Genomic DNA, 27,304 nt, shown 5'->3' on the forward strand with positions numbered 1-27,304 from the left:
GGAAATACTGTTCAAGCAGGTACTATGTAAGACCTAGAAATATGGGCCAATAACAACCATAACAAAAAAGGGGAGATTGTAATTACTATGTGAAATTTGAGATTAGTTCAATGCATTAAAATATCACTCATTCAGTAGATATCTATTGATTTCTATTGTGTGCTAAATTCCATTTTTGAGCTGATGGATTTAGTCTCTGAATGTACCCATTAGGGTTACATACTTTGCTTGTTGCCACAATCTCTAGGCTCTTTGAACTATCTTTAAATTCATGCCATGGGACTTTTGGAAGACTAAGTGAAAGCAAGTAGAAATCCCAAACTTGTTTGGATGACAGTTAATTCCAAGTGTGTGGGCTTACTATTGTGCATTTAGGATTATTTAACCATTCCACTCCAACCATTTAAGGACTCAAAGGAAGGCAACACCGGCTTTGTAGTCCAAATGACAGTCATTAAGATACCATTTTCTTTGCCACTGACGCACAGACTTAGGAAACTTCCTTCTTAACAGTAAAACAAAACCATTTCAAAGCCTTATTATTGTTAATTTCCAGGAAACACTAATGGAGTGAGTGTTTTTAAGGCCCAGGAATATAATGGTGGAGCTTACAGTCTGACGGGGATGCTCACAGTCATTCATAAACACACACTGTTTATAATTATAAACTATAGTAAGTTCTGTAAAGATACACAGTGCTATGAAAGCTTTTAACTGGGAAAGTGAAGGTAGTTAAGTTTGCAATACTGTTTGAATATGAATAAAAGTTAACTAAGAAAAGCCACACCAAACCTTACTAATATTATTCCCCAAGCTCCTGCAAATTCTTCCTGTGTACTGGTTTAATTAGTTATTTATAACTATGAAATATGCCATTTTTATTTCAGAAAGCTAAAGTTTATGTTTTATATTTTTAGGTATTTTACCAATAAAATAGGAGTGTCTTAATATTTTGTTTTTTATTCAGCCATTTGTTTTTATTCAGCTTTTTCATCTCAGCCTTTTTCAGAAATTATTTTTTCTCAAGCATGCTTTTCCTTGGTTTTGTTTCAGGAGATCTACTGAGGCAACTTTACCGTGCATTGAATCCCCTTCTCATTTCTGTGTGCTTATTCTGTTCTGTTTGACTTCCTTCTTAATCACGGTCTTTTTGAAATGTGTACAGTAGCAAAATCTGTTTTTATGTGTTTTTCATCTATATGTGTGAATGATTCTTAAGTAGCACAGTGGTAACTCAGGAACAATTCTAGCTGTAGTAAATATTTAAAAAACAGAAGTAATACATATTCTTGATAGAAATTCAAAATATATATCATAGAATGTGTGCTTCACAATAGCAGCCCCCTTATGACCTTTGTGTATAGTCTTTGAAAAATCAAAAAATGTAGTCTAATTATATATATATATATACATATAATTGTTATTTTATAAAATTGAGTTATATATTTTTATTTCTTATTTTTCAAATGATGTATTATGTGATATTTATGGTATACAACTAACAACAAAATGATCTTTGTAGACGTTTATACTATAATTTTTTATTGCTTCTTTTGGAATTCATAATATAAGATCATTAGAAACAATCTCATTCAAAGAGAAGTCTCTTATTTGAAAGTTAGTCTGAATTCTCTCAGTCATGTCATTATTAAAGCGTGTAGAAAAATGTTAAAAAAAAATCCTTCTGTATGTGACCCTAACATCAGGTTATCTGAGCTATAATTTATACAGATCTGTAGGAGGTCAAATATAATATTCAGAACTTTGACTGTATCAAGAAACAAGTCCTCAACAGTTTTAATGACTATACTACTCTTGACCTTTAGTTGCTTCATAAGCATACAGTCTTAACATCATTTTTAAATTCATTATTTTCATCTTTAAGAAAGTGAGTTTTATGGTCTGCACTGTGTTCAGACTCAGAACTTCACATTGCTTTAAAAATAATTGCTATGGATTAGTTTCTTATTTCAACCCATGAAGGAAGTACTACTGCCTGTATTACTCCCTGTATTGGTCCATCACCATTACTATGTCCAATGGCAGAAAACTGCCTTTCAATGAAAAGCTAGATACATTCTTAAATTAAGAAAAGGAAACTGAAAATCACCATTATTTAGTTAACTATTTTTCTGCTTACATGAGGTACATTAGAAGTTTATATAAAACATGACACTATCTGATTTGACTTGAAATTTCATTCTGTGTGAACTTTACCTCATTACTTACCTTTTATGAAACATTGTACTTCAGTGTCTTCAGTTTATGTGAGATTATGAACTTCCCAGTATTCGTTTCTATGTTGTCTTACTTGTTGCCGTAACTTTATAATTATTTTATATGCATTGCATTTCATTCAGTCATACCTGTTTATTTATCCAGTCAATATATGCTGGGCACTGTTCTAGACCATGGAGATACTGTGATAACCAAAATAAATATAAAAATTTATCACCCCACGTGCTCTCATTTTGGGAGATAAGGAGATAGACAATAAACAGAATAAGTAACTGAAATATATATGGCATTAGATAGTGATAAATTCTAAGGAGGACAATTCAGTAAGAAAAATGAGGTAAGGAATATAGCTGGGATGAGAAAATGGAAAATGAATGTTATTTAGGGTGACTGGAGTAGAGCTCACTGAAAAAGTAACATTTGATGAAAGACTGGCATTAAGTAAGGGAGCCACAACCCATATGGGCATCTGAGGAAGTATTTCAACAAATGTCATCATCCTAAGGAAGGAAGGCATATAGTGTACTTATAAAACAAGAAATGAGTGGGACTACAGTGGAACAAGGTAGTGGTAAGAGATGAGGTAAGAGATGATAGAGGACAGATCATACAGAGTTTTATAGACCATGGTAAAGACTTTGGCTTTTATTCTAAGGGAAATAAGAATTTTGAGTAAAGTAATAGAATGATATGATATATCCCCTGACTGAAGGAAGGCAAAGGGAGAAACAGTATATATACATACATTTAACTTTACTGAGAAATAATTGAGAGATATAATTGTATATATTTAAAGTATACAATGCAATTGGTTGATATACATTGTAGAATGAATACCAAGATCAAGATAATTAACATATTCATTACCTCACATAGTTTACTTGTAACCATTTCTAAGTATATACTTCAGAAGTGTTAAGTGTATTCAGATGTTGTGCAAGAATAATTTTTCTTAAATGGAACTTAATGTATTGATGAATGCAGTCATGCTGAAGCAATGACTTTATATTTATTCTACTTTATTGTTTTTTCTCCAGAATATGTATCGATTTGAAGGCACTGGTTTTTCAAACATTCCTCAACTTATAGATCATCACTATACAACAAAACAGGTCATCACTAAGAAATCAGGTGTAGTGCTGCTGAATCCTATTCCTAAGGTAGGTGCATATATATACACACACTTTTTTTGTTTTTAAAGAATGCTTCGTGAGTTAACATTTCCCACATTAAATAAAGTTCTTCAATTATTTATAGAAGTTTGGAAACAAAAGGGCTTTGTGATTACTACTCATACAAATAGAGTTGAAGCATTTTCCTTGGTTTTATTAAGATGGGTTGCTTTTTTATTCAATGTTTTCTAGGCTACAAATGGCCTAGCTTTTTTTACCCCCCATTTTTTTTTTTTTTGAAAGACTTGAGGCTTTTCTTCACTTTATTAGGTTCAGTCTTTGAAAATGTTCAGTTTGTAAAATATTTTAAGATGTAAATTAAAGAAAATGTGCAAAAATCATGAGTAAATCAGAATTTTAATTTTGGGCATTAAGTTTACAATATGTATTTATAATATATAAGACATTGCAACTTTTAAAAACTATATTATTCTTCTCAAAGACAATAAATTAAACTTGTGTATGTGGAGCCTGGTAGCTGGGTAGGAGATTGTTCTAGATGATTTTTACCTCTGAAATCTACCACAGGACACACTAATTTCATGGACTGGAGAGATTTGTGAGATAAGGAATGAGTATGAGGAAGGTTTCTGCATTTAAGTTAAGACCTGCGGGCCTGGACAGAAGTGGTACAGTGGAGCCAGTCAGCTTCTAAGTACTTCCGATGTTTCAGGAAGAGAGAGCCCTTTCCTTTGGCTGCTGTCTATTATGAAGAACAGTGTGGAAATAAGGAAGTGATTAAACCTAGAAATCTAATATTTGCTAATTTGATTTTTATGTAAGTAAGGGTAAGTTTTAATATGAACTAAGTGTTACTTCTAAGAATTCAAGTATGTAATCCAGACTGAACTAAGGAAATTAAAAAGACAATTGTTATACTTTCATTCACTAGTCGGGAACTTAATGTCCATATTTGTACTTGGATGTCCTTACTCAGTCTTTACTTCCAGGCTGAGCTTAAAAATTCCTCTCACGGAAGATATGACAGTTGCTACACACTAATTCAATGGCTAAGGCATTGACCTTCTTGCACGGTCTAGAATTATGAGTTAGTATTCATAATTTGTTAGTATTTTTCCATCCTCCCTTTACATTTTAATTGCAGAATACCCTATAAAAATTCTTATTTAGTCTGGACTAGGTTGTCACATTTTTTTCTCTAGTTAAAAAAAGTCTATCAGTGTGTTCTCTTCATCAGTGCACAGCAGCTATTGTCTTGAAGAATTTTTTTTATGTTTAGCACTTTTTTATTTCTATTTTTTATTTTTTTTATTACTTTATAGTTGCTCAATTACAGTTGTTTGCATTTTCTCCCCACCCTGCCCCCGACTGCAGGCAAGCCCCCCTCCCTCCAGTGGTTCCACCCTCCCCCTTGGTTTTCTCCATATGTTCCCTATAGTAGTTCCTGAAAATCCTTCTCCCCACTGTCCCCTCCCCCCTCCCCTCTGGCTATTGTTAGATTGTTCTTAACTTCAATGTCTCTGGTTATATTTTTGTTTGCTTTTTTCTTTTGTTGATTAGGTTCTAGTTAAAGGTGAGATCATATGGTATGTGTCCCTCACTGCCTGGCTTGTTTCACTTAGCATAATGCTCTCCAGTTCCATGGGTATAAGCTCCTTCTTCCTCTCTGCTGCGTAGTATTCCATTGTGTAAATTGCTATAGTTTTCTGATCCACTCATTTGCTGATGGGCACTTAGGTTGCTTCCAGCACTTGGCTATTATAAATTGTGCTGCTATAAACATTGGGGTGCATAGGTTCTTTTGGATTGGTGTTTTAGGGCTCTTAGGGTATAATCCCAGCAGTGGAATTGCTGGGTCAAAAGACAGTTCCGTTTTTAGTTTTCTGATGAAATTCCATACTGTTTTCCACAGTGGCTGCACCAGTCTGCATTTCCACCAACAGTGCACTAGGGTTCCCTTTTCTCCGCATCTTCTCCAACACTTGATCGTTGATTTGTTTATGTTGGCCATTCTGACCTGTGTGAGGTGGTATATCATTGTGGTTTTAGTTTGCATCTTTATGATGGCTAGTGATGCTGAGCATCTTTTCATATGTCTCTGGGCCCTCTGTATGTCCTCCTTGGAGAAGTGTCTGTTCAAGTCCTTTGCTCATTTTTTAATTGGTTTTTTTCTCTTCCTGGAGTGGAGTTGTGTGAGTTCTTTATGTATTTTGGAGATCAAACCTTTGTCTGACGAATCATTGGCAAATATGTTTTCCCATAATGTTGGTTCTCTTTGTATTTTAATGCTGTTTTATTTAGCCCTGCAGAAGCTTTTTATTTTGATGAGGTCCCATTTGTTTATTCTTTCCTTTATGTCCCTTGCTTTAGGGGACATATCAGTGAAGATGTTGCTGCATGGAATGTCTGAGATTTTCCTGTCAATGCTTTTATCTAGGACTTTTATGGTGTTATGACTTATATTTAAGTCTTTTAACCATCATGAATTTATTTTTGTGTATGGTGTAAGTTGGTGATCGAGTTTCATTTTTTTGCATGTAGCTGTCCAGATCTCCCAACACCATTTGTTGAAGAGGCTATTTTTACTCCATGTTATGGGGTAAAAATAGGGGGCTTCTTCCCCCTTTGTCAAATATTAATTGACCATAGAGACTTGGGTTTATTTCTGGGCTCTCTGGTCTGTTCCATTGGTCTATGTGCCTGTTTTTATGCCAGTACCAGGCTGTTTTGAGTACAGTGGCCTTGTAATACAGTTTGATATCAGGTATTGTGATCCCTCCTGCTTGGTTCTTCTTTCTCAAAATTGCTGCAGCTATTCGGGGTCGTTTGTGGTTCCATATAAATTTCTGAAATGTTTGTTCTATATCTGTGAAATATGTCACTGTTACTTTAATAGGGATTGCATTGAATCTATAAATCGCTTTGGGTAGTATGGCCATTTTGATGATGTTAATTCTTCCGATCCATGAACACAGTATATGTTTCCATTTGTTTGTGTCTTCCTTAATTTCTTTCTTCAGTGTTGTGTAGTTTTCTGAGTACAGGTCTTTTACCTCCTTGGTTAGGTTTATTCCTAGGTACTTTATTTTTCTTGTTGTTATATCAAATCGGATTTTTTTCCTGATTTCTGTTTCAGCAGTTTCATTGTTGGTATATAGGAATGCCTTTGATTTTTTAGTATTGACTTTGTATCCAGCTGTTTTGCTAAATTCATTTATTAGGTCAAGTAGTGTTTTGGTGGAGTCTATAGGATTTTCCATGTACACTATCATGTCATCTGCAAACAGTGACAGTTTCATTTCCTCCTTTCCAATTTGGATGCCTTTTATTTCTTTTTCTTGTCTGATTGCTGTGGCTAGGACTTCCAGTACTATGTTGAATAGGAGTGGTGAGAGAGGGCATCCTTGTCTTGTTCCTGATCTTAGTGTGAAAGCTCTAAATTTTTGTCCATTGAGTATGATGTTGGCTGTAGGTCTCTCATAAATGACCTTTATTATGTTGAGGAATGCTCCGTTTATTCCACTTTGCTGAGTATTTTTATCATAAATGGGTGCTGTACCTTATCAAATGCTTTTTCCTCATCTATTGATATGATCATGTGATTTCTCTCTTTCATTTTATTTATGTGGTGTATTATGTTTATTGATTTGCAAATATTGTACCATCCTTGCATCCTTGGGATGAATCCCACTTGTTCATGGTGTATGATCTTTTTAATGTATTGCTGGATGTGGTTTGCCAATATTTTGTTGAGGATTTTAGCATCTATGTTCATCAGTAAGATTGGCCTGAAGTTTTCTTTCTTCATTGTGTCTTTATCTGGTTTGGGGATTAGGATGATGTTGTCTTGGTAAAGAGAGTTTGAGAGGCTTCCATCTTCTTGAATTTTTTGAAATAATCTGTGGATAATTGGGGTTAGTTCTCCCTTAAATGCTTTGTAATATTCTCCTTTGAAGCCATCTGGTCCAGGGCTTTTGTGTGTTGGAAGCTTTTTGATTACTGTTTCAAATTCATCATCTCTTATTGGTCTGTTCAGGCTTTCTGCTTTTTCTTCATTGAGTTTTGGAAGATCATATTTTTCTAGAAATTTGTCCATTTCACCTAGGTTTTCAAATTTCTTGGCATATAGTTCATAGTAATTTCTTACAATCCTTTGTATTTCTGTGGTATCAGTTGTAATCTCTCCTCTTTCATTTCTGATTGTGTTTATTTGGGTTCTCTCTCTTTTGTTCTTGATGAGCCTGTATAAAGGCCTGCTGATTTTTTTTTATCTTTTCAAAGAATCAGCTCCTAGATTCATTGATCCTTAGAATTGTCCTTGCAGTCTCTATGTCATTTAATTCTGCTCTGATCTTGGTTATTTCCTTCCTTCTACTTGCTCTGGGTTGTCTTTGTTGTTGTTCCTCAAGTTCTTGTAGGCATAGGGTTAGGTTGTTTATTTGAAATGTTTCTAGCTTTTGTAGGTAGGCCTGTATTGTATGAACTTCCCTCTCAGGACTGCCTTTGCTGTGTCCCATAGGTTTTGGATTGTTGTAAGTTCATTTTCATTTGTTTCCAGAAACTGTTCGATTTCTTCCCTAATCTCATTCTTGACCCATTCATTATTTAATAGCATGCTATTCAATCTCCATGTTTTTTAGTGTTTTGGGTTGTTTTCCTTGAGGTTGCTTTCTAGTTTCAGACCCTTGTGGTCGGAGAAAATGCTTGATATGATTTCAATTTTCTTGAATTTGTTGAGGCTTGCTTTGTGTCCTATCATGTGGTCTATCTTTGAAAGTATTCCATGTACATTTGAAAGGAATGTATATTTTGCTTCTTTGGGATGAAATGCTCTATATATATCAATTAAGTCCATTTGATCTAGGGCATTGTTCAATGCCACAATATCTTTGTTGATATTTTGTTTGGAAGATCTGTCCATTTTTGACAGTGGGGTATTAAAATCTCCTATTATAAATGTGTTTCTATCAATATCTTTCTTGAAGTCCTCCAAGATTTTCTTTATGTATTTGGATGCTCCTATGTTGGGTACATATATATTTACAATGCTTATGTCTTCTTGATGGATTCTTCTATTGAGTATTATGAAGTGACTTTCTGGGTCTCTCTTTATGGCTCTTCTTTTGACGTCTGTTTTGTCTGATGTGAGTATTGTTACTCCGGCTTTTTTTCCCCTGTCCTTTTGCCTGGAAAATTTGTTTCCAGCCCTTCACTTTCAGTCCGTGTAGGTCTTTTGTTCTGGTGTGAGTCATGTTTCCTTATCCCTTCAGCTATTCTGTGTCTTTTGATTGGGGCATTTAATCCATTTATATTTAAGGTTATTATTGATAGGTACTTATTCATTGCCATTTTTTCATACCTGTGTTCCTCTCTCTTTCACTTTTTTTTCTCCTGTTCTTAAAACAAACCCTTTAGCATCTCCTGCAGAGCTGGTTTGGAGGAGGTATATTCTTTGAGGCTTCTTTTGTCCAGAAGCTCCTTCTTCGGCCTCCCATTTTAATTGAGGGCCTTGCTGGATGTAGTAGTCTTGGTTGCAGGCCTCTGGTTGTCATTACTTGGAATATTTCTTTCCACTCCCTTCTGGCTTGGAGCATTTCCATTCAGAAGTCAGCCGCTAGTCCTTATGGGGGCTCCCTTGTATGTTACTTCTTGTTTCTGCCTTGCTGCCTTTAAGATTCTCTCTTTGTCTTGGAATTTTGCCATTTTTTAATTATGATGTGTCTTGTAGTGGGCCTCTTTGGGTTCCTCTTGATTGGGACTCTCTGTGTTTCCTGCATTTGTGTGACTTTTCTCTCATCAAATTAGGGAAGTTTTCCATCATTACTTTTTCAAACAGGTTTCTATCCCTTGCTCTTCCTTTTCTCCTTCTGGTAACCCTATTATATGTATATTATTATATTTCATGTTGTCCTGCATTTCCCTTAACCCCTCTTCATTCTTTCTGAGCCTCTTTTCCTTTTCTTGCTCATTCTGGGTGTTTTTTTCTACTTTGTCCTCCAGCTCACTGGTCCTATCCTCTGCTTCATTGAGCCTGCTTTTGATTCCTTCTACTGTGTTCTTCAGTTCTGAAATTGTATTCTTCATTTCCTCTTGGCCCTTGTTGATAGTTTCTAATTCCTTTTTCATGTTGATATAGTTTGCAGTGAGTTCATTGTAGTTTCCCTGTAGGTTTTGGTAATTCTCAGTGAGCTCATTGAGCTTCCTGATAACCATTGCTTTGAACTCAATATCTGATAGTTGACTTGCGTCTATTTCATTTAGCATTGTTTCTGAGGCTTCCTCCTTTCCTTTCATTTGGGGATTGTTTCTTTGTCTTTCTATTGTTTATGAGACTTCCTGTTAGTCTCTGCTTCTTACATTGATCTGTTCTTACTCCCTGGGTTTCTGGTGTCAACTTCTATGATAGAAGACCTGTGAGATTCAGTGGTACAGTCTTATTGCTCTCCCGAGCTCTCTGGTCTTGGGCTGTCATTTATGTTGGCTCTGTGTATTTCTTTGGGTTTTTATTGTTCTTGCGTCTTTTTTTGGTAGGTTCTTTCCTCCAGCTGGTTAACTGAGGGTCACTTTGTCCACCACCTCTTGTGTTCTGTTTTGCAGGTATGGGCAGGTTGTGTTGAAAGTCGTTCATCCATGTGTATGAGGTTTTGAGGCTTTTCTCTTGCTTGTGTTCAATTGTTTGTTCTGTGTAATTTCTCCACCATTTAGTTGTATTTCCAGATGGTCCTGGGTTGAGTCAGTGTAGCTTCCACTCCCTCCTTCACCTTCTTCTGTTGTTATCTGTTGGTGGTTCCGTTGTTTCTGGGTTTCCTCTTCCAGCAGGTATCCTGGTGTTCTACTCTTTTTATTGTGATCAGTTGGAGGGGGGAGGTGAAATGGTTTAATACAGCAGGAGTGTATTCTATTTAATGTACCAGCCCGTAGAGAAGAGATAGGAGATCCTTTGGGTATATATAATGTTAACCGTGATATTTCACCCAACTATCCACTTTTTAGAAAGGGTGAAAAGAAGATAAGACTCTTGTTAGGGTGGGGAAGGATTGTGAGTTGGATCTAGAAAGCAGTGAGCTTGTGGGCAGTCAGATTATGAGGTAAAGTGAGAGTAAAGGATAGAAAATAGGTGTAGTGTGCGAGACAATAGAGTTAACTGCAACAACAATAAAGCTCAGGAAACTGTGAAGCGAGCTAAGACCTGGGAGGGGTGCTGTGTAGTGTTTACAATTGTATGGTACAGAATCTATATGATCTGGATAACAAGAATGGCAGGTATAGGACCTAGAGTTGTGTGCTAATGGAACATAAGTGAAGTGAAAGACAGTCAATTAAAAATACACTATGAAAGAGAGAACAAGGGAAACCAGTGAAACAATGCAAATTTAACCAGCCAGGTGAAGAAGATGTAATAGAAAGAAGAGAAATACAAAAATACTAATAAAATTAAAGATGTAAAAATAATGAAAAAATAATACAAATATACAATAACTTGCAAGTTCTCTGGAATAGCAAAGTGGAATTTGTCTCACTGTCTCAGCTGTTGGGATATCCCCTCTTTGGGTCCAACTCTGGTCTTTTCACAGTTCCAGGTTTCATTGTCTCACCTGTGGTAATTTTTTTAAAAAGAAAGAAAGAAGAGATAAAAATGGAAAGAAAGGAAGAAGGAATAAAAAAAGAAAGAAGGAAAGAGAGAAAGGAGTTAAAAGAGAAAAAAAAAATTGTTACTAAAAAAAGAAAAAGCCTCCTGCTGGCTTCAAACTGGCCAAGCCAGTTCTGCTGGTCTTCCTGGCTGCAAAAGGCTGAGGGGGAATTGGTTTGATTTTTCTCTCTTCCTGAGCAGCACTAGGCAAGCCTCCAGCCCCGTTCCCCAGTTTGCCGCTGGACCCCCAGCACTCCTCTGCACCCAGCCTAGGCCTTCAGTCCACCAGTTGTGCTGTCCCCGGTGTGTACCAATTAGAGGCAATTCACACACCCCCTTCTCGCTCTTTGCTGTCCTAGATGCTAGGGACTCTCAGCACCCACTCAGGCCAGTTCAGCCCCCCGCACTGAGTCAAATCTCTCTGGGGATTGTTGACTCCCTGAGCCCTGAAGTCCTCCTCTGCGGGGGCATTCCTGCCTACCTCCAGAGAGCCAGTTGGCCCTGCAGGGCAGGGGTACCACCGAGATTGCCACTGCAGATGCAGGTGCATGCCTCCTCTGGTGCTTCCCCCAGGGCGCAGAGGTTGGATGTGGTGCCTCTGCGGGGAGGGGTTAGGTGCGCTCTGTCTCGTGCCTGTGGGTGTGGCATGAGGAGCAGCCTCCTGGTCAGGCCGGTTCTGGTGTGCACTGTCCTGGGGCTGCTGCGGCAGTGAGCGTGGGGCCTTCCATGGTGAGCACTCTCTCTGGGGCTGCGGATGTGCCCACTGGGCCAGGCAGCCTCTGGTCCTGCAGGTTCAGGTGCACACTTTCCCTGGGGCTTCAGGTGTGGGCTCTGAGGGGCCTTCTGTGCCACCGTGTGGAGCACCGCGTGGTTGGGTGGGGAGGAGGCCAAAACGGCTGCTGTAAGGGAATTCCCCAATCGCTGAGTGTCTCTTTTTGCACTTTTTCTTTTTGAGAAATTCCTCCTGCTCAAGCCTGCCCCTCCATACAAGGGCCTGTCCTCTCCCACAGCCCACCTCTCCAACCAGACCAGGGACTGGGTTAGGGTCCAATAGGGCCCAACTCTCAACTCTCCCCAGCCAGTGACTACAGTCTCCGTGGGTGCTCACACCCCCCTGTGCTTGCCATTTCGTCCTTATTCCCCTCTCTGACTTCAAGCAACCAGGTCCCTGGTGCTGCTCAAACCTTGTTTGGCAGGGGAGGGAGCTGTTGACCTGGCTCTCTCCAAAGAGCCCTGCAGCAGACCCAGCAGGCTCTGGACCTGGGGCTGCAGCCACCTTGGTCCCTGTGCTGGTCTCAGGGACCTTATTGTCCTGAAGCACTCTCCTTACTGTCTGATTGTTCAATGTCCTCTACAATTTTTGGTCTCCAATCTTCATATATGCTGGGATACTGTTGGCTGCTCGCTCTGCTCCTCAGAAGATCAACTAGGTATTTCACCCATGTGCAGGGGGAAGTGGACTCTGCTCCCACCCATCTGGACGCCATCCTGTCTTGAATAATTTTAAGAGCTCTTTAGTTAAGGTGATGTATTCCCATGGCTTCATGTACTATTTTTACATGTGACTTGCAAATTTATAATTCTAGTTCATATTTATATATCTCCCAAAACTAATGTTTTTCAACTTTTCACCGAAAACTGAATTTATCACCTTTAACTCCAAAATGTGTTCTTCCTTTCTCAGTAAGTGGTAACAACAAATACCCAACTGATCAAACCATAAACATAGGGGACAACTTTGACATTTTCTCTTCATTACTGCCCTCCCTCCAGTACTTTAAGTGCCAGGAGTTTTGTATACTTGTATGCATGTGAAAGTATGAATTTCAGTTCCTGTGTGTCTCAGTATGAAATAAAATTCAGTGTAGTGAAGATACTTTTTACCCATGTTAACAACTGAGTTTTTAGAGATACTGATTTCCCATTTCACAAACCAACCAAATATTTGCATTGTCTACTTGCTTAGCCAGGTCTAATTTCAGAGACCAAAGCCATAATACCAGTCTTGAGTGGGAATATATGACTTCAAGTAAAGTTGCATCTCTCACTATGTAACATTTTCATGACACAAGTCGAGTTAAATGGAGTAGATTCTCTGGATTGTTTCACAGCCAGTGATTCTCTTTCTCCCAAACGCCCAGCTCCGGCTGTGGAGCTGATTATCGCATCACGTTATAGTACTGGCTGTGAAAATGACTGTAAACTAAAAGCTATAGAAGATTAAGGCACTATATATGATTGTTTTATGAGGTGGAAATTTCAAGTTTATATAGCTATTAACCTGATCTAAAGTACTGATTTTTGAAATATGCAAATCATTATCTCTGTTGTAAATATTGTTGTGCACTTGATTTAAAGAATCGTGTTACTCTTTCACAAAGTAGAGGTTGTGAAAGTTAGATAATTTTCAATTATGAGCAGAGTACAAACTGATATGGATTTTATTATGGTCATATTATCTGTTATATATCTTCCTTTGTGAAGTCATTTGTACTCTTATAATTGGAATCCATTTCTTGATTTAATTTGTGTAAGAAGTTAATGTCTTTGACCATAATATGTGCTGTAAAACATCAAATTTCCATCTTGCCAGACATCATTTGTAGCCTACATAAAGAATGCTATTTTGGCTTCAATATAATTTCTGTTTATAGCAACTTACTTCTAAGACTCTTTCCATTTATTTCCTCCTTATCCATAAAAATATAAATATATCATCCTAATGCCTAACTGGGGGACACAGTGGCCAAAGTGATCTATTTCTTACCTTCAGAGGTATAGGCGACCAGATTGTCTAGAGCTAGAGAAATAATTTAACTTTCTCATGGTAATAAAGCCAGTGGTGCCCAAGACACTCATCTCTTACCCTCTACTGGCTGCTTTCTCCTATACTGTCTCCCAAAGTCTGTGTAAAGATATGGAAAATGAAAGGCATTGTTATAAACAGGGGCGACTGATCACCCATCATCCTCATCCTTATATTAGCAACACGTAGGATATGCACATGACCCGTTCGTTACTTAGTTTAGTTTCTGTTCAAATGTCACTCCATCAGTTAGGCCTTTTCCGACTACCACGTGTGAAATAATACTTCACCTCCTATATTCCCTCCTTCCCCTTTTTCATTTCCCTCTGTTATGGTCATGTTTACCTGACATATTATATATTTTAGTTGCCTGTGTCCCCCAAGTGAAATGTAAGTTTCATAAGGGCCAGAATTACATTTAACAATTAGTGCAGCCTTATCCCAGTACCTAGAACATTGCTGACTCATAGTCGCTGTTCAGCAAATATTTTTTCACGAATTGAATTCATTGAGCAATTGCTATAAGCCAGGTACTTGCTGAGCTTTTTATATGCATTATTTCATTTAACCCTCATATATTCCTATGAAGTATTGCTATTAATCCAATACAACATTATTGTTATTAACACCATACACTATTACGAATGAGGGGCTGAAGCTTAATATGATAAATGACTTGCACACGATAACACAACTGATAGGACTCAGAGCTGAGGTTTGAGCTCATGTTCTTAACCACTGTCTGTCCAGATTGTAGAGTCTAGAATTTAGAGACCAGAATAAATTGTTTCTTTTAAGGAACATGGATGTGGGTTCAAGGGAAATGAAGTATCTTTGATTCCATAAAGTGTTAAATGGAAAAAGATTTTAACATATCAAAAACTATATTATAAAATTCTATAAAAAGGAAAATCATTAAACAGTAATATTGTGTTGGAGATCTGGGATTTTGGGTAAAATGTAAGACTTGGTAAAATATACCAAGGTTATATTTTAGGTTAGAAAGACATCTCGTTCAACTTTAACATTTAATAATTAACATTTAATCTAGATCAACTTTAACATTTAATAATGAACATTTAATAATTAAGTCATGCCTTGATAGGTTATTTGACTTGTTACATTTAATATTTCTTATATTTAGCTGTTTTTTAAAAGAAATTTCTTTCTGAGTGGAAATTAAAGTTCATGATTAAATTTGGGGGAGTTAGGCAATGAGCCATTAAGCTGAATCTTAGACAAATGACTTGCCTGCCTGCTTGAATCAGGTACCTGGCTTCTGATCAGAATTTGGTGTAGGTTGCCAGAATATTGGAGGCAGGGTTTTTTAGAGGAGAGTAGATCTTTCTGTGGCTGAAACTACTGGCTAGTGGTGAGGAGACAGGTTAGTGGCAACAACATTCATGATCAAACACATGTACACAAAAACACGAGAGAGGAAACTATACTTTTCATTAGGTACTCTGCATTTTAGTTTAACATCTCTTAAAGGCTATTTTACCTTATACTAAGAATTGCTTCTCCCAATATTACTGTTTAATGATTTTCCTTTTCTACAGGCTCATTATATAGTCTTTGATGTTTAAGTCCTTTTCAATTTAACATTCAATTTAACATTCTTTTTCCTTAAATCTACATCCATGTGCCTAATTCCTTAAAATTATTTAATTAATTAAGATGATTTAAAACTTTAATGAAAAGGAGGTTGATAGTAAATATATATGATTCAGTATTTATTCCTTTAGCAAATGTTTACTTAACACTCACTCTGTGCTGGGCAGTGTCCTTATTACAGCAGAGGGCAGTACATGTTATGAAATGACGCAGGTCAGAGAGGTAATGACCTGAGCGTGATGAGGAGGGTGGGGGTTGTGTGATGTGTCTGTAGGGGAGAGCTGCTTTCTTAAAACATTGTGATCATAGAAGGTCTCCTAATGAGTTTTGAGGGGAAATGTGAACCAAACCAAGGCATTATGGTTATGGTTATATGCAGTGGTAATTGCAAAAGTACTTGACAGTCAGTACAATGTGAATACTACCCTATGAAAACAGATACCAACTTTAAGCTGGTAGAGCCATACTGGTGTTTGGTGCCTGAATATCCTCCATGAGCATCTGGGGAGTGTTTCTTGGTATAAATGAGGAACTGCAGGGGCCAGGGTAGCAGAAACACTTGTGGAAGGAGTGATGGGAGGTGAGCACAGATTTGGATTAATTAAACAACTACTATATTTTGTCTTAAAAGGCCTATTGTTTATTATATGATTTAAGAAATTCACTTCATTTGAGTAGAGGCTCAGCATAAAATTTTACAAGTTTTTATAGTGGGTTTCTTAAAAAGATTTGTATTTAATAGTGTTAGTGAATATCACAGGAATACTTTTTTTAAAGAATCTTTTTTTCCAATTCATTGTGTGTGTGTGTGTTCCCCCCCATACCACCAAGTAATTAATTCTGACATACTCTACCTGGAATTAGAGAGTGATATCACAGGTTAAAGGCTCAGCCCCACAAAATTTCCTCCCCTCCTCACACCAAGTTCAGAGGCCAGTTGCTTGCCCAGGTTGTCACCTGTGCTTCTGAGCAAGTGGTTTATAGATTGGAGGTTCCCATGACCCCTTCCTTGGGCTTGATTAATTTGCTGTAGCTTACAGAGCTCAGAGAAACATTTTACTTACTAGATGTTCGGTTTATTATAAAGGAAAAAACTCAGGAACAGTCAGGTAGAAGAGAGGCATAGGGCAAAGTATGTGGGAAGGAGTATAGAGCTCTCATGTTCTCTCCAGGCATGCCACCTTCCCTTATCTCCATCCCTGCCTTCACCAAGTGGGAAGCTCTTCAAAGCCAGCACTTTGGGATTTCTATGTAATGTCTATGAAATATGTAGTTTAATTTCATGGTCACGATTTATTAAATAATTGGTGATTGGTGATTGAACTCAATCTCCAGCCTCTCTCCCCTTCCCAGAGTTCAGGGTGTGGGACTGAAGGTTCTACCTCTCTAATCACAACTGGCTGCCCTGGCAACCAGCCTCCATCCTTAGGTTGCCTTGGGGCTTTCCAAAAGTCATCCCAGTCTTGTAAGGAAAGATGCCTTTATGACACTAAGCAGTTAGGAATTTTAAAGGGTTTTAGGAGCTGTGCCAGAAAAGGGGTCTAAAACCAAACGTAATTTCTTACTGTATCACAATATTACACTCATTAAAATTTTTGGAGGCATCTAGCTAGCTGTGCTTTTGTAGTCAATCCTCTTAAGGAGTCATTTGTATTGAATTTTTAAGAAGCTCCGTGTGTTTAAAATTTGTGGCTAAGAATGAATCTTCTACCTCTTGAAAAATGAGATAAATATCATGTCCAATTAGATTTTGAGTAAGGGAAATGTACAGTTTGGGAAAAAGTTTTGATCTAGAATACCTACATTCCGATTGCCTCTTTTAGATCAATTATTAGGTCTATTGAGAGTGGAAGAGCACAAAAAGTTATAAATGTTCTCCTTAGGACACTCATCAAGGATATGTAAATTTCCATGTTGACCTCTAGTGTGAGCAAAGAGAATTCAACTCTAAATGCCAGTTTTCAGCACTACCAACCACATAATCTGGGACAAGTCAACCAGCCTCTTAAAGTCATCTTCACCTAACAATAACCCCACATAGTTGTAAACATCATGTGAAAAAATCGCTGTGGATATGTTTTGGAAACTGTAAAATACCATATACTTTCTTATTTAAAAAGTTTTTCAGTGGACAGGTGAATCAGAATAGAAGGAAATTTGGAAGATTTTAAATTGTGAAGAAAGAAAAGAAATATTTATTGAGTGTATAGTGTATTGATAACACTCTATGTCTATTATTTTATTAAATCTTTTCAACAACTGTGAATTGAATATCAGTTTTACCCCCATTACTAGGTGAGAAAATTCAGAGATTATAATTTACCCCAAATTACATTTCTTATAAGTTTCAGAGTTGAAATATATTTTATTTGTTTTTATTATGATCCCAGCTAGCATAAATTATGATGTATAGTCTCAGTAATGTCAATAGTTCAACAACTACAACATTTTTTTTTCTGAACTCCAGTATTCTAGCACTAGGATGTAATAGTGAACTTGACAGTTATGGTCCTATCCTTTATGAAACTTATGAAACTTAGTCTAGCAGGAACTATATAGGATATTTTGCCAAGGGAAATATACAGAATTTTGAATATTTAGCCTTCGTTTAGTATAGTCTGAGAAGTCAAAGTAAACTTGGATTTTAGGCTTGATCCATTTAATAAAGTGCAAAAACGTTGTCATAATACATATAACTTATAGACTGCCTTTCAGTTTTTAGCACAAATTTACCAGCAGATATTTTAAGGAACAGCAGTTGTTAACCTAAAAGCAAAAGGTGAAAATGAGAGGCAACAAGAGTTTATTTGAGAGCCAAAGAACAGGTATTTGGGGAGCACTCATTTAGGCAGAAACTCAAATAGTGTTCCAATTAGACAGTGATGGCAAGGTTTTTATGAGAAAGGATAATTACATGAATAGAAGGAAGGAGTATCTCTAGGTGTTAAGAAGTAAGGAAAGGAATTTCTAAAATGTGCAAATAAGCTGAGTTATGCTTTAGCTATACATGGTGATGGTACTTTTAAAGGATATCTTTAAGTTTTAGTCCAGTAGTCAGAATGTCTGCTTTCCTGTTAGCTTGGCAAACAGTTGTTTAGAATACAATGTTGGTTTGGCCCAGTCCAAAGGTTATTTTGCCTAGTTTCAATATTTCTAGGATTTGAGGATTAGGATGTGCAAGGCAGTTCCTCTGCACTGGTAGCCCTGACTCCATTTTGGAGTGGCTCCATTTACATTATTTTTCAGTGAATGTTAGACTCAAAAAATTAATAGACCTTGGAGACCACTAATGTTCCTCAGTTGTTCTCTTTAGTGTAATTCATCTACAAGCCTGCCTGAAACTTTCTTAAATATCATGACATTTTTAGTCTGAAGAGCCAGGTTTTTTGGTAGTGTGTTCCATGTATTTCTTATCTACCCTATAAATATTTGAGGGATAATGGGAATAGGAAGATAAGACCCAAGAGGTTAAAAGAATAAGCCATTGGAACATTTTAATGCAGGTTGAAGGACAGGATTTGGCATTTATATCAGGAACATTGCCCGAAGTATGTCTCTGCATCATTTTATAGTATTCATAAAACCTTCTGTGCATGGACTCAGGAACCATGCTGAAATATACAAGAAAATGTATAAGAGGATTTCTGAAATCCTCTATGACAGGTTTGAGAATGGTTGCACAAGTTAGCATTTTCCCCCTGTTCCTGGTTGGAAACCATAGTGAGGAAAACAACAACAAAAATTTAAATTTCCTTAAATTACATTTTTCATAAAATTAGGAGCCGTATATAATTTGCAGACTTCAAAGTACATGTTGAGATAGCAAAAAGCACCTTAGCCTCTTGAGTCAACCTGTCGTACGCAGTTTGCGGTGTGAGTCACAAATAGTCCCTGCTCTCTAGTACTTGCATCTCTTCACTTTCAAGATGCCTGAGGAAGTGCACCATGGAGAGGATGAGGTGGAAACTTATGCTTTCTAGGCAGAAATTGCCCAACTCATGTCTGTCATCATCAATACCTTCTACCCTAACAAGGAAATTTTCTTTCGAGAGTTGATCAGTAATGCTTCTGATGCCTTGGATAAGATATGCTATGAGAGCCTGACTGACCTTCCAAGTTGGACAGTGGTAAAGAACTGAAAATTCACGTCATCCCTAATCCCCAGGAACACCTTTGACTCTGGTAGACACAGGATTGGCATGACCAAAGCTGATCTTGTAAATAACCTGGGAACCATTGCCAAGTCTGGTACAAAAGCATTTATGGAGGCTCTTTAGGCTGGTGCAGACATCTCCATGATTGGACAATTTGGTGTTGGCTTTATTCTGCCTACCTGGTGGCAGAGAAAGTAGTAGTGATCACAAAGCACAATGATGATGAGCAGTATGCCTGGAAGTCTTCTGCTGGGGGTTCCTTCACTGTGCAAGCTAACCATGGTGAGCCCATTGGCTGGGGCACCAAAGTGATCCTTCACCTTGAAGAAGACCAGACAGAGTACTTAGAGGAGAGGCGGGTCAAAGAAGTAGTGAAGAAGCACTCACAGGTTATCCCATTACCCTTTATTTGGAGACGGAATGAGAGAAAGAAATCAGTGATGATGAAGCAGAGGAAGAAAAGGGGGAGAAAGAGGAGGAATATAAAGATGATGAGGAGAAACCCAAGATTAAAGATGTGGGCTCAGATGAAGAGGATGATAGTACTAAGGATAAGAAAAAGAAAACATGGAAGATTAAGGAGAAATACATTGATCAAGAAGAACTGAACAAGACCAAGCCCATTTGGACCAGAAACCCTGATAACATCACCCAGGAAGAGTATGGAGAGGTCTATAAGAATCTTACCAATGATTGGGAAGACCACTTGGCAGTCAAGAACTTCTCTGTAGGTCAGTTGGAATTCAGGGCATTGCTATTCATTCCTTGTCAGGCTCCTTTTGACCTCTGAGAACATGAAGAAGAAGAACAACATCAAACTGTATGTCCGCCTTGTGTTCATCATAGACAGCTGTGATGAATCGATACCAGAGTACCTCAACTTCATCCACGGTGTGGTTGACTGTGAAGACCTGCCCCTGAACATCTCCCAAGAGATGCTCCAGCGCAGCAAAATCTTGAAGGTCATCTGTAAAAACATTGTTAAGAAGTGCCATGAGCTCTTCTCTGAGCTGGTGGAAGACAAGGAGAACTATAAGAAATTCTATGAGGTGTGCTCTAAAAACCTAAAGCTTGGAATCCATGAGGACTCAACTAATTGGTGACGCTTTTCTGAGCTTCTGCACTATCACACTTCCCAGTCTGGGGATGAAATGACTTCTCTTTTGGAGTATGTCTCTCACAAGAAGAAGACCCAGAAGTCCATCTATTACATCACTGGTGAGAGCAAAGAGAAAGTTGCCAACTCTGCTTTTGTGGAGCAAGTACAGAAGCAGGGCTTTGAGGTAGTGTTATGACAGAGCCTATCGACGACTACTGTGTACAGCAGCTCAAGGAGTTTGATGGGAAGAGCTTGGTCTCAGTTACCAAGGAGGTCCTGGAGCTACCTGAGAATGAAGAGGAGAAGAAAAAAATGGAAGAGAGCAAGGCCAAGTTTGAGAATCTCTGCAAACTCATGAAAGAGATATTGGATAGGAAAGTTGAGAAGGTGACAATCTCCAATAGGCTCATGTCTTCACCCTGCTGTATTATGACTAGCACTTATGGCTGGACAGCTAATATGGAGCGTATCATGAAAGCCCAGACACTTCATGATAACTACATAATAACATGATGGGCTACATGATGGCCAAAAAGCACCTGGAGATCAACCCTGACCACCCCATTGTGGAGACTCAACAGCAGAAGGCAGAGGCAGACAAGAATGACAAGGCTGTCAAGGACCTTGTGGGTGTTGCTGTTTGAAACTGCACTGCTGTCTTCTGGCTTCTCATTTGTGGGTCCCAGACCCACTCCAACAGCATCTATCTCATGATCAAGCTAGGCCTAGTGATTGATGGAGATGAAGTGATAGCAGAAGAACTCAGTGCTGCTGTCCCTGATGAGATCCTGCCCCTTGAGGGTAATGAGGATGCCTCTCACATGGAAGAAGTAGATTAGGAGTTTCTACCTTCAGATATTGTGTCCTCTGTGTAGTGTCTTCATGGTTTCTCCAGCAGCCCTGATTGGCCCTAGCTCACTTGGTTTCATCTGCTGTTTAGTGGGGTTTTTTTATCATATCTTTGCCTAGGGCAGGTTATGAGGGCCTCAAGCCTTCTCTTCTCATTTGACATTGGGTTTGGATGCTGTTGTGCATTTTTATTTTGTTCTGAAATTAAAGTATGCAAACTAAAGGAGGGGGAAGCACCTTAGATTGAGGGGCAGAAGTTGTGTAGCACAAAGTTAAGAGAAGGTATGATCAAAGAACCCACCTACAGTAGATCTTACCAAGCTTCAGCATATGTATCTGTTCAAAGCGAAGATGTTACCCTAAAGTTCAAGGCTATATTCCTTGCTTGTGTCAATGCATGTGGGAAATGAGTGAGGAAATAAAAATGTGTACATAACTCAAGTGATACAGCCAAAGCAGCACTCTAGGAAAACTCAGAACCTTAAATACTAGTATCATTAAAACAAAAAGAATGAAATAAGTTAAGTGTTCAACTCAAAAAGTTATGATAAAACAAATACACAAATAAAAGGAAAGCAGAAGAAATGAATTATAAAGATAAAAGCATAAAGGAAGGTATTTGAAAAAGGGAAAAGGAGAGGCTCAGTTCCAGGTCTCAAGTGGGCACAGCTACACAGCCAAGGGGAGGCATAGAATTTGTTCCCCTCCTGCTGGCTCAGCTGGTGCCCCCACTGAGGTTAGACTGTCTTGACATGTTTTTCCAAGGCTTGGTGGCCCAGCCCTGCTGAGCCTGCTCCTGCAGTGAGGACAGGTGGCTGCACCCAACCTGAACTGGCAATGCCAACCTACGAGAGGTCCTGGAATTAGAGACTCTAGCAGATACTTGTGGTGTGGCTCTGGAGAAGAGGCCACATTCTCCCCACTGAGTGCCTGACCATGCTGCCCCCAAGTAGGGGACCCACTAGCCCTATACTCCCCACCCAGTGTCTCCATTCTACCAAGCTTGTGCCATGTGGAAAGGGCAGCGGGGGGTGGCTATCTTGGGCCTACTCTACAGTCTTTCTTCAAAAGGTTCAGGAGGAAGTTCAGGCAGCTTCGGGGTCATGGAGTAGCCAACAGGTAGACACTGATCTCAGAGAGCCTTAAACCTTTTATCGATCTGCCCCCAGCTCATAGCTGCAGGAAGGCCAACCCTGTATACAGCTTGACATTTCCCCCACACACCAAGACCCAGTAGACACAGTCACAATCAGTGAATAGCCATGTAGGTCCAGACAGGTAGCCCGTGGCCAGTTACACACAACATCTGACACTGACCTGCATCAGAACATTGTCCCAATGAGCCCAGAACCACTACAACCAGTGGTGGGCTTAAAATCTCACCAGAGCTTGACCCATCTAGCCACACAAATGACACAGCCAAAGAGGGACTCTGGTTGGCAACAGACCTTCTGGGAACAACTCTGCCATGGATGGCAGACCCTGAACTGTACTCATACACAGTGATGGAGGTCTGTCCTTCTAGTCAGCCAGTCTGAGGGTTAACTGCACCCAGGAATAGGCCAACAGCATTCAAGACTCAACTACAACAGAAGGGGACACAACCCTCACACACAAAAAAACATCTCTGGAGCATCTAATTCAGGTGATACAGAAAATTGTGTCACTGAGACCCACAAGCACCTACGTCAGAAAGCCCTCATAACAAGCAGATCTCCTAATACACAGAGTTAAACACAAAAAGGCAGAGAAAATGGGGGGACCAGGAAATAAGCCCCAAATGAAAGAACAAGAGAAATCCCTCAAAAAGAATTAAATGGAATGGAAGAAACCAAGATACAAGATGCAGAGTTTGAAACACCAGTTATAAGGATGCTCAAGGACTTTAGGGGAAGAATGGATGATCTCAGTGAGAACTTAAAGAGATAGTAAGCATTCAAAAGGACATAGAAACCATAAAAAAGAACCAGTCAGAAAGGAAGGTTACAATATCTGAAGTGAAAAACACATTAGAATGAATCAACAGCAGGTTAGAGGAAGCAGAGGATCGAATCAGTGATTTAGAGGACAAGGTAACAGAAAGTACCCAAGCAGAGCAATGAAAGGAAAAGAGAATTTTTTTAAAAAAAGAAAAGTCTAAGCAACCTCTGGGACAACATCAAGCATAACACCATCCACATCATGGGGGTACCCGAAGGAGAAACAAGTGAACAAGGGATCTAGAACATGTTTGAAGAAATGATGGCTGAAAACTCCCCTAATATGATGAAGAAAAAAGTCATGCAAGTTCCAGAAGTACAGACAGTCCCTAACAAGATGAACCCATAAAGGCCCATACCAAGACACATCATAATTAAAATGGCAAAGGTAAAAGACAGAGAGAGAATCTTAAAAAGAGCAAGAGGAAGACAGTTACCTACAAGGGGTCTCCTGTAAAGCTGTCAGTTGATTTCTCAACAGAAACACTTTAGACTAGAAGGGTTAGCATGAAATATTCAAACTGATGAAAAGCAAGGACCTTCAATCAAGATGATGTTATCTAGCAAGAATATCATTTACAATTGAAGGCAAAATAAATCTTCCCAGACAACAGAAGGCTAAAGGAGTTCATTACCACCAAACGAGCATCGCAAGAAATGTTAAAGTGCCTTTTTCAGGAGAAGAAAGAAGAAAATAGAGAGAGGAACATAGGTATAAAGAATAAAATGGCAATAAATAAGTACCTATCAGTAATAACTTTAAATGTAAATGAATTAAATACTCCAATCAAAAGACAGGGTAGCTGAATGGGTAGCTAAGTCATCCTTGATGACTTACAACAGTGTGTGTTGTAAGAATTCAGAAGAGGAACACATGGCTTGGAAATGTGTAATAGAGGACAATGGACTTGAAGTAGTTTTTGAGGATAGGCAGAAGGAATGGGGAAGTTATTTGGGGTTATGGTAAGGGGATAATCTAAAACATGGGGAATTCCAAGACTTGTTTTCTGGAACGGAAGGTCAGTTTGACAGAAGCAGATGATTTAGAAAGATGAGTAATCTGAAAAGTTCTTAGGTAAAAGTCAGATATTTGAGATGCTTTTAATACCAGGATTAGGATTCATCTATGGACAATGCCATTTCACTGCAGGTTTATAAGCAAAGGGTGAATATGAACTGAGCACAGTTGGTGATACCTCCTACCTCACTAAAATACTAAAGCCTATCCAGCCTTTTAATTGCTTAAAGAAATTCATTTATTGGCACATTTAAAAATAAAATCAATTTTCATTTTACTTTGTTTCACAAAGAACTTGTGTAGCCATAACCAAATTATACTAAAGTGAAGAAATGCTAAAGTAGAAATAGAAACAAATTACCAATACCAGGGAAAAATAATGGTGGACACTTAACATCAGTAAATAAAATACAAAATATAGGCTCTTAAAGACCTATAATAATTTCTGTATTAAGCTTGAAATTTAGGTGTAAACCATTATAGAAAAAGTTAGTTAATTTTGTGATGGAAGAAGAGGAAAGATATTAATTTGTTTAAAGCACAGTTTTACTACCAATAAGTTTTAAGGGAAATTTCTTTTGAGATTTTTCATATAACAATGTCCTTAAGTAACATTTCTGCAAAAGTTTAGGAACATCATTTGTTTCTTTTAGTGTCCTTGAATAATAGTCAAAGGCATGATATTAAAATTCAGCTTAATAGAGAATATTCTGTGTCAGCATCTTTCTCTATTTTAAATTTTTGCTGCATAGAGTATTAAATCCAGATTTATGATAAAAATATTAATAAAATTAGCATTAAATACATTAGAGAGTTTACATATGTACCAAAATACCAAAACATATACCCGTGACATTTACAAGTATTTCATCTTAATTATAAACATGAATAATTTAACATTAACAAAGTTGGTAGAAGATGCACTACTGAGGAAAATAATACCTTAAACCTGGTATGGTGTATTGTTGAAGTTGTTGTTTTCATTCACACTTTGACCTTGTGGAAGAACAGGTCCACAATATGTTGCCAGTATTATATTTTATTTTATATTATAAACTGTCAGTTCTAAATAATTTAATGGAGGGTCACCATCTCTTTTAATATTTTACTTATCAAATTATGAAGTTAAGACACTGAAAATGTTCTAAAATATCCAGACTAATGGGGACAATTGTGCTTGAACAACAGTAAATAAATAAATAAATAAATAAATAAATCTCCAGACTAAAAGAGTGAAATCTAGAAAGCAAGAAAAATCTTTACCAAGAAAAAGAGAAAGGTATTCTGACACAGAATACTCTTAATGTTGGTACTTCTACAATTCAAGCAGGAGAAATGTGGTAAGGTGGGGCAGAGGAAAAGGTGATGAGGTGTAAGTGAGGAGAGTTAACAAGAACTATGACTGAGAGAAGAAGGTACCTACCTGTTCTACCTCCCTGCTGAGTTAGTCTCTTTAGTCACAGAGCCCCTCTTTCCTATACCTACTCTCCTCCCTCTGCTCCACAGCCTGCAACCCACAAACACTTCTGAAGTAGAAGACCTCTGATGATGATGTGTAAGTTCTATTTTCATTATTACTCAACTTTATTTAATACATATGTTCATAAAATATTCCTTAAAAGTGTCCTCTTCCTCTGGGCTCACATTGAACTCTGCAGTAATATAGTACTTACTTTTTTAGTCTGCTCTTACTGTTAGTTTTCTATGTCTGATATTCCCATTACATAATAAACTCCTTGAGAATAATAAGGATATTTTTCTCATTTTTACATATCTCATAATGTCTAGTCTATAATTCAGTAAATACTTGCTGTTATTTTTGAGATCTGGACATTTAATAAATACTCTATATATTTGAAAAAATGTGATAACCAAGACTTCAATATTTTTTAGAACAATGTAGAAATTTTAGCTTTTAATGTTTCCAAAGTTGAGCATGGTTTAGATTTATGAATGAGATCCCTTTAGAAATAAGATATATTTTGTTTCAGTTCCAAGTATACAATAATTTATTTTTTATATTTCGATTTTCTTTTATTATTTTATATTAGAAATTAGTGTTTCATGTAGTTATCATGCTCCTACAAACTTCATAAATATTTTTAAGTACAGATTGAAAATAGTTTTGGTGCACTTTTATTCAGCTTATCTGTATTTTATACTACTGGGAACTATATTTGATTGGTTTCATAAAATTCATTTGACACCTTGACAAGATTGCTCTCTGATATTAACTTTAAAGTGATGAAGCCATCTTATGTAATATTTCACACTCCTTATTTATTTGTAAATTACTGTCCTGTATTAAACCATTTCAAGAGTGAGAATGACACAAGACCAGAACAGGCATTGCTTGCTTGTTTTCACTTTTTAAAACAACCATTTATCTTTCTTGACCATATTAACTAAATTAGTGCTCACCTTCTGCTACGCTGTCCTTGAAGGGAACGATTTAATTATGCCACAAAGATTTGTCCCACATCCTACTTTACATAGACTAAATTCGCATGCTAAGGATTTTAGTGATACTGAAATTACAGGATTTAAATGAGAAAGACCAAGGACATTAAAAAGGTATCCTCCAGGGATTTTTTAAAAAATGGAAAGCCTCTTCATATATAAGCCTTACAGAAAATGAAACTTTCGGTTCTTTCTTGTTGTTCAGGTAACAAATGATGTATACTAAAACTAGACCAAAGACAAAGTCATATAACAGAAATACCCATACAGAGAAATTATAATCTTGTGGATATCCTTGAACCTTGATTGATGACTATTTAATGA

The 27,304-nt window shown here is 37.6% G+C and overlaps 1 protein-coding gene and 1 pseudogene across 3 annotated transcripts in view; both read left to right on the plus strand.

Annotated features, from left to right (window-relative positions):
- Positions 1-27,304, plus strand: part of FER (FER tyrosine kinase) — a 406,586-nt gene that overhangs the window by 186,406 nt on the left and 192,876 nt on the right. For all 3 annotated transcript variants that reach the window (XM_045197637.2, XM_045197636.3, XM_045197638.3), the window contains one exon: positions 3,276-3,398. In XM_045197637.2, coding sequence (XP_045053572.1) covers positions 3,276-3,398 — 123 coding nt within the window. The remainder of the gene's footprint in view (positions 1-3,275; positions 3,399-27,304) is intronic.
- LOC112307156 (heat shock protein HSP 90-beta pseudogene) lies at positions 19,348-22,266 on the plus strand (annotated as a pseudogene).

The sequence above is a fragment of the Desmodus rotundus genome, chromosome 1, assembly GCF_022682495.2.
Source record: "Desmodus rotundus isolate HL8 chromosome 1, HLdesRot8A.1, whole genome shotgun sequence".
NCBI lineage: Eukaryota > Metazoa > Chordata > Mammalia > Chiroptera > Phyllostomidae > Desmodus > Desmodus rotundus.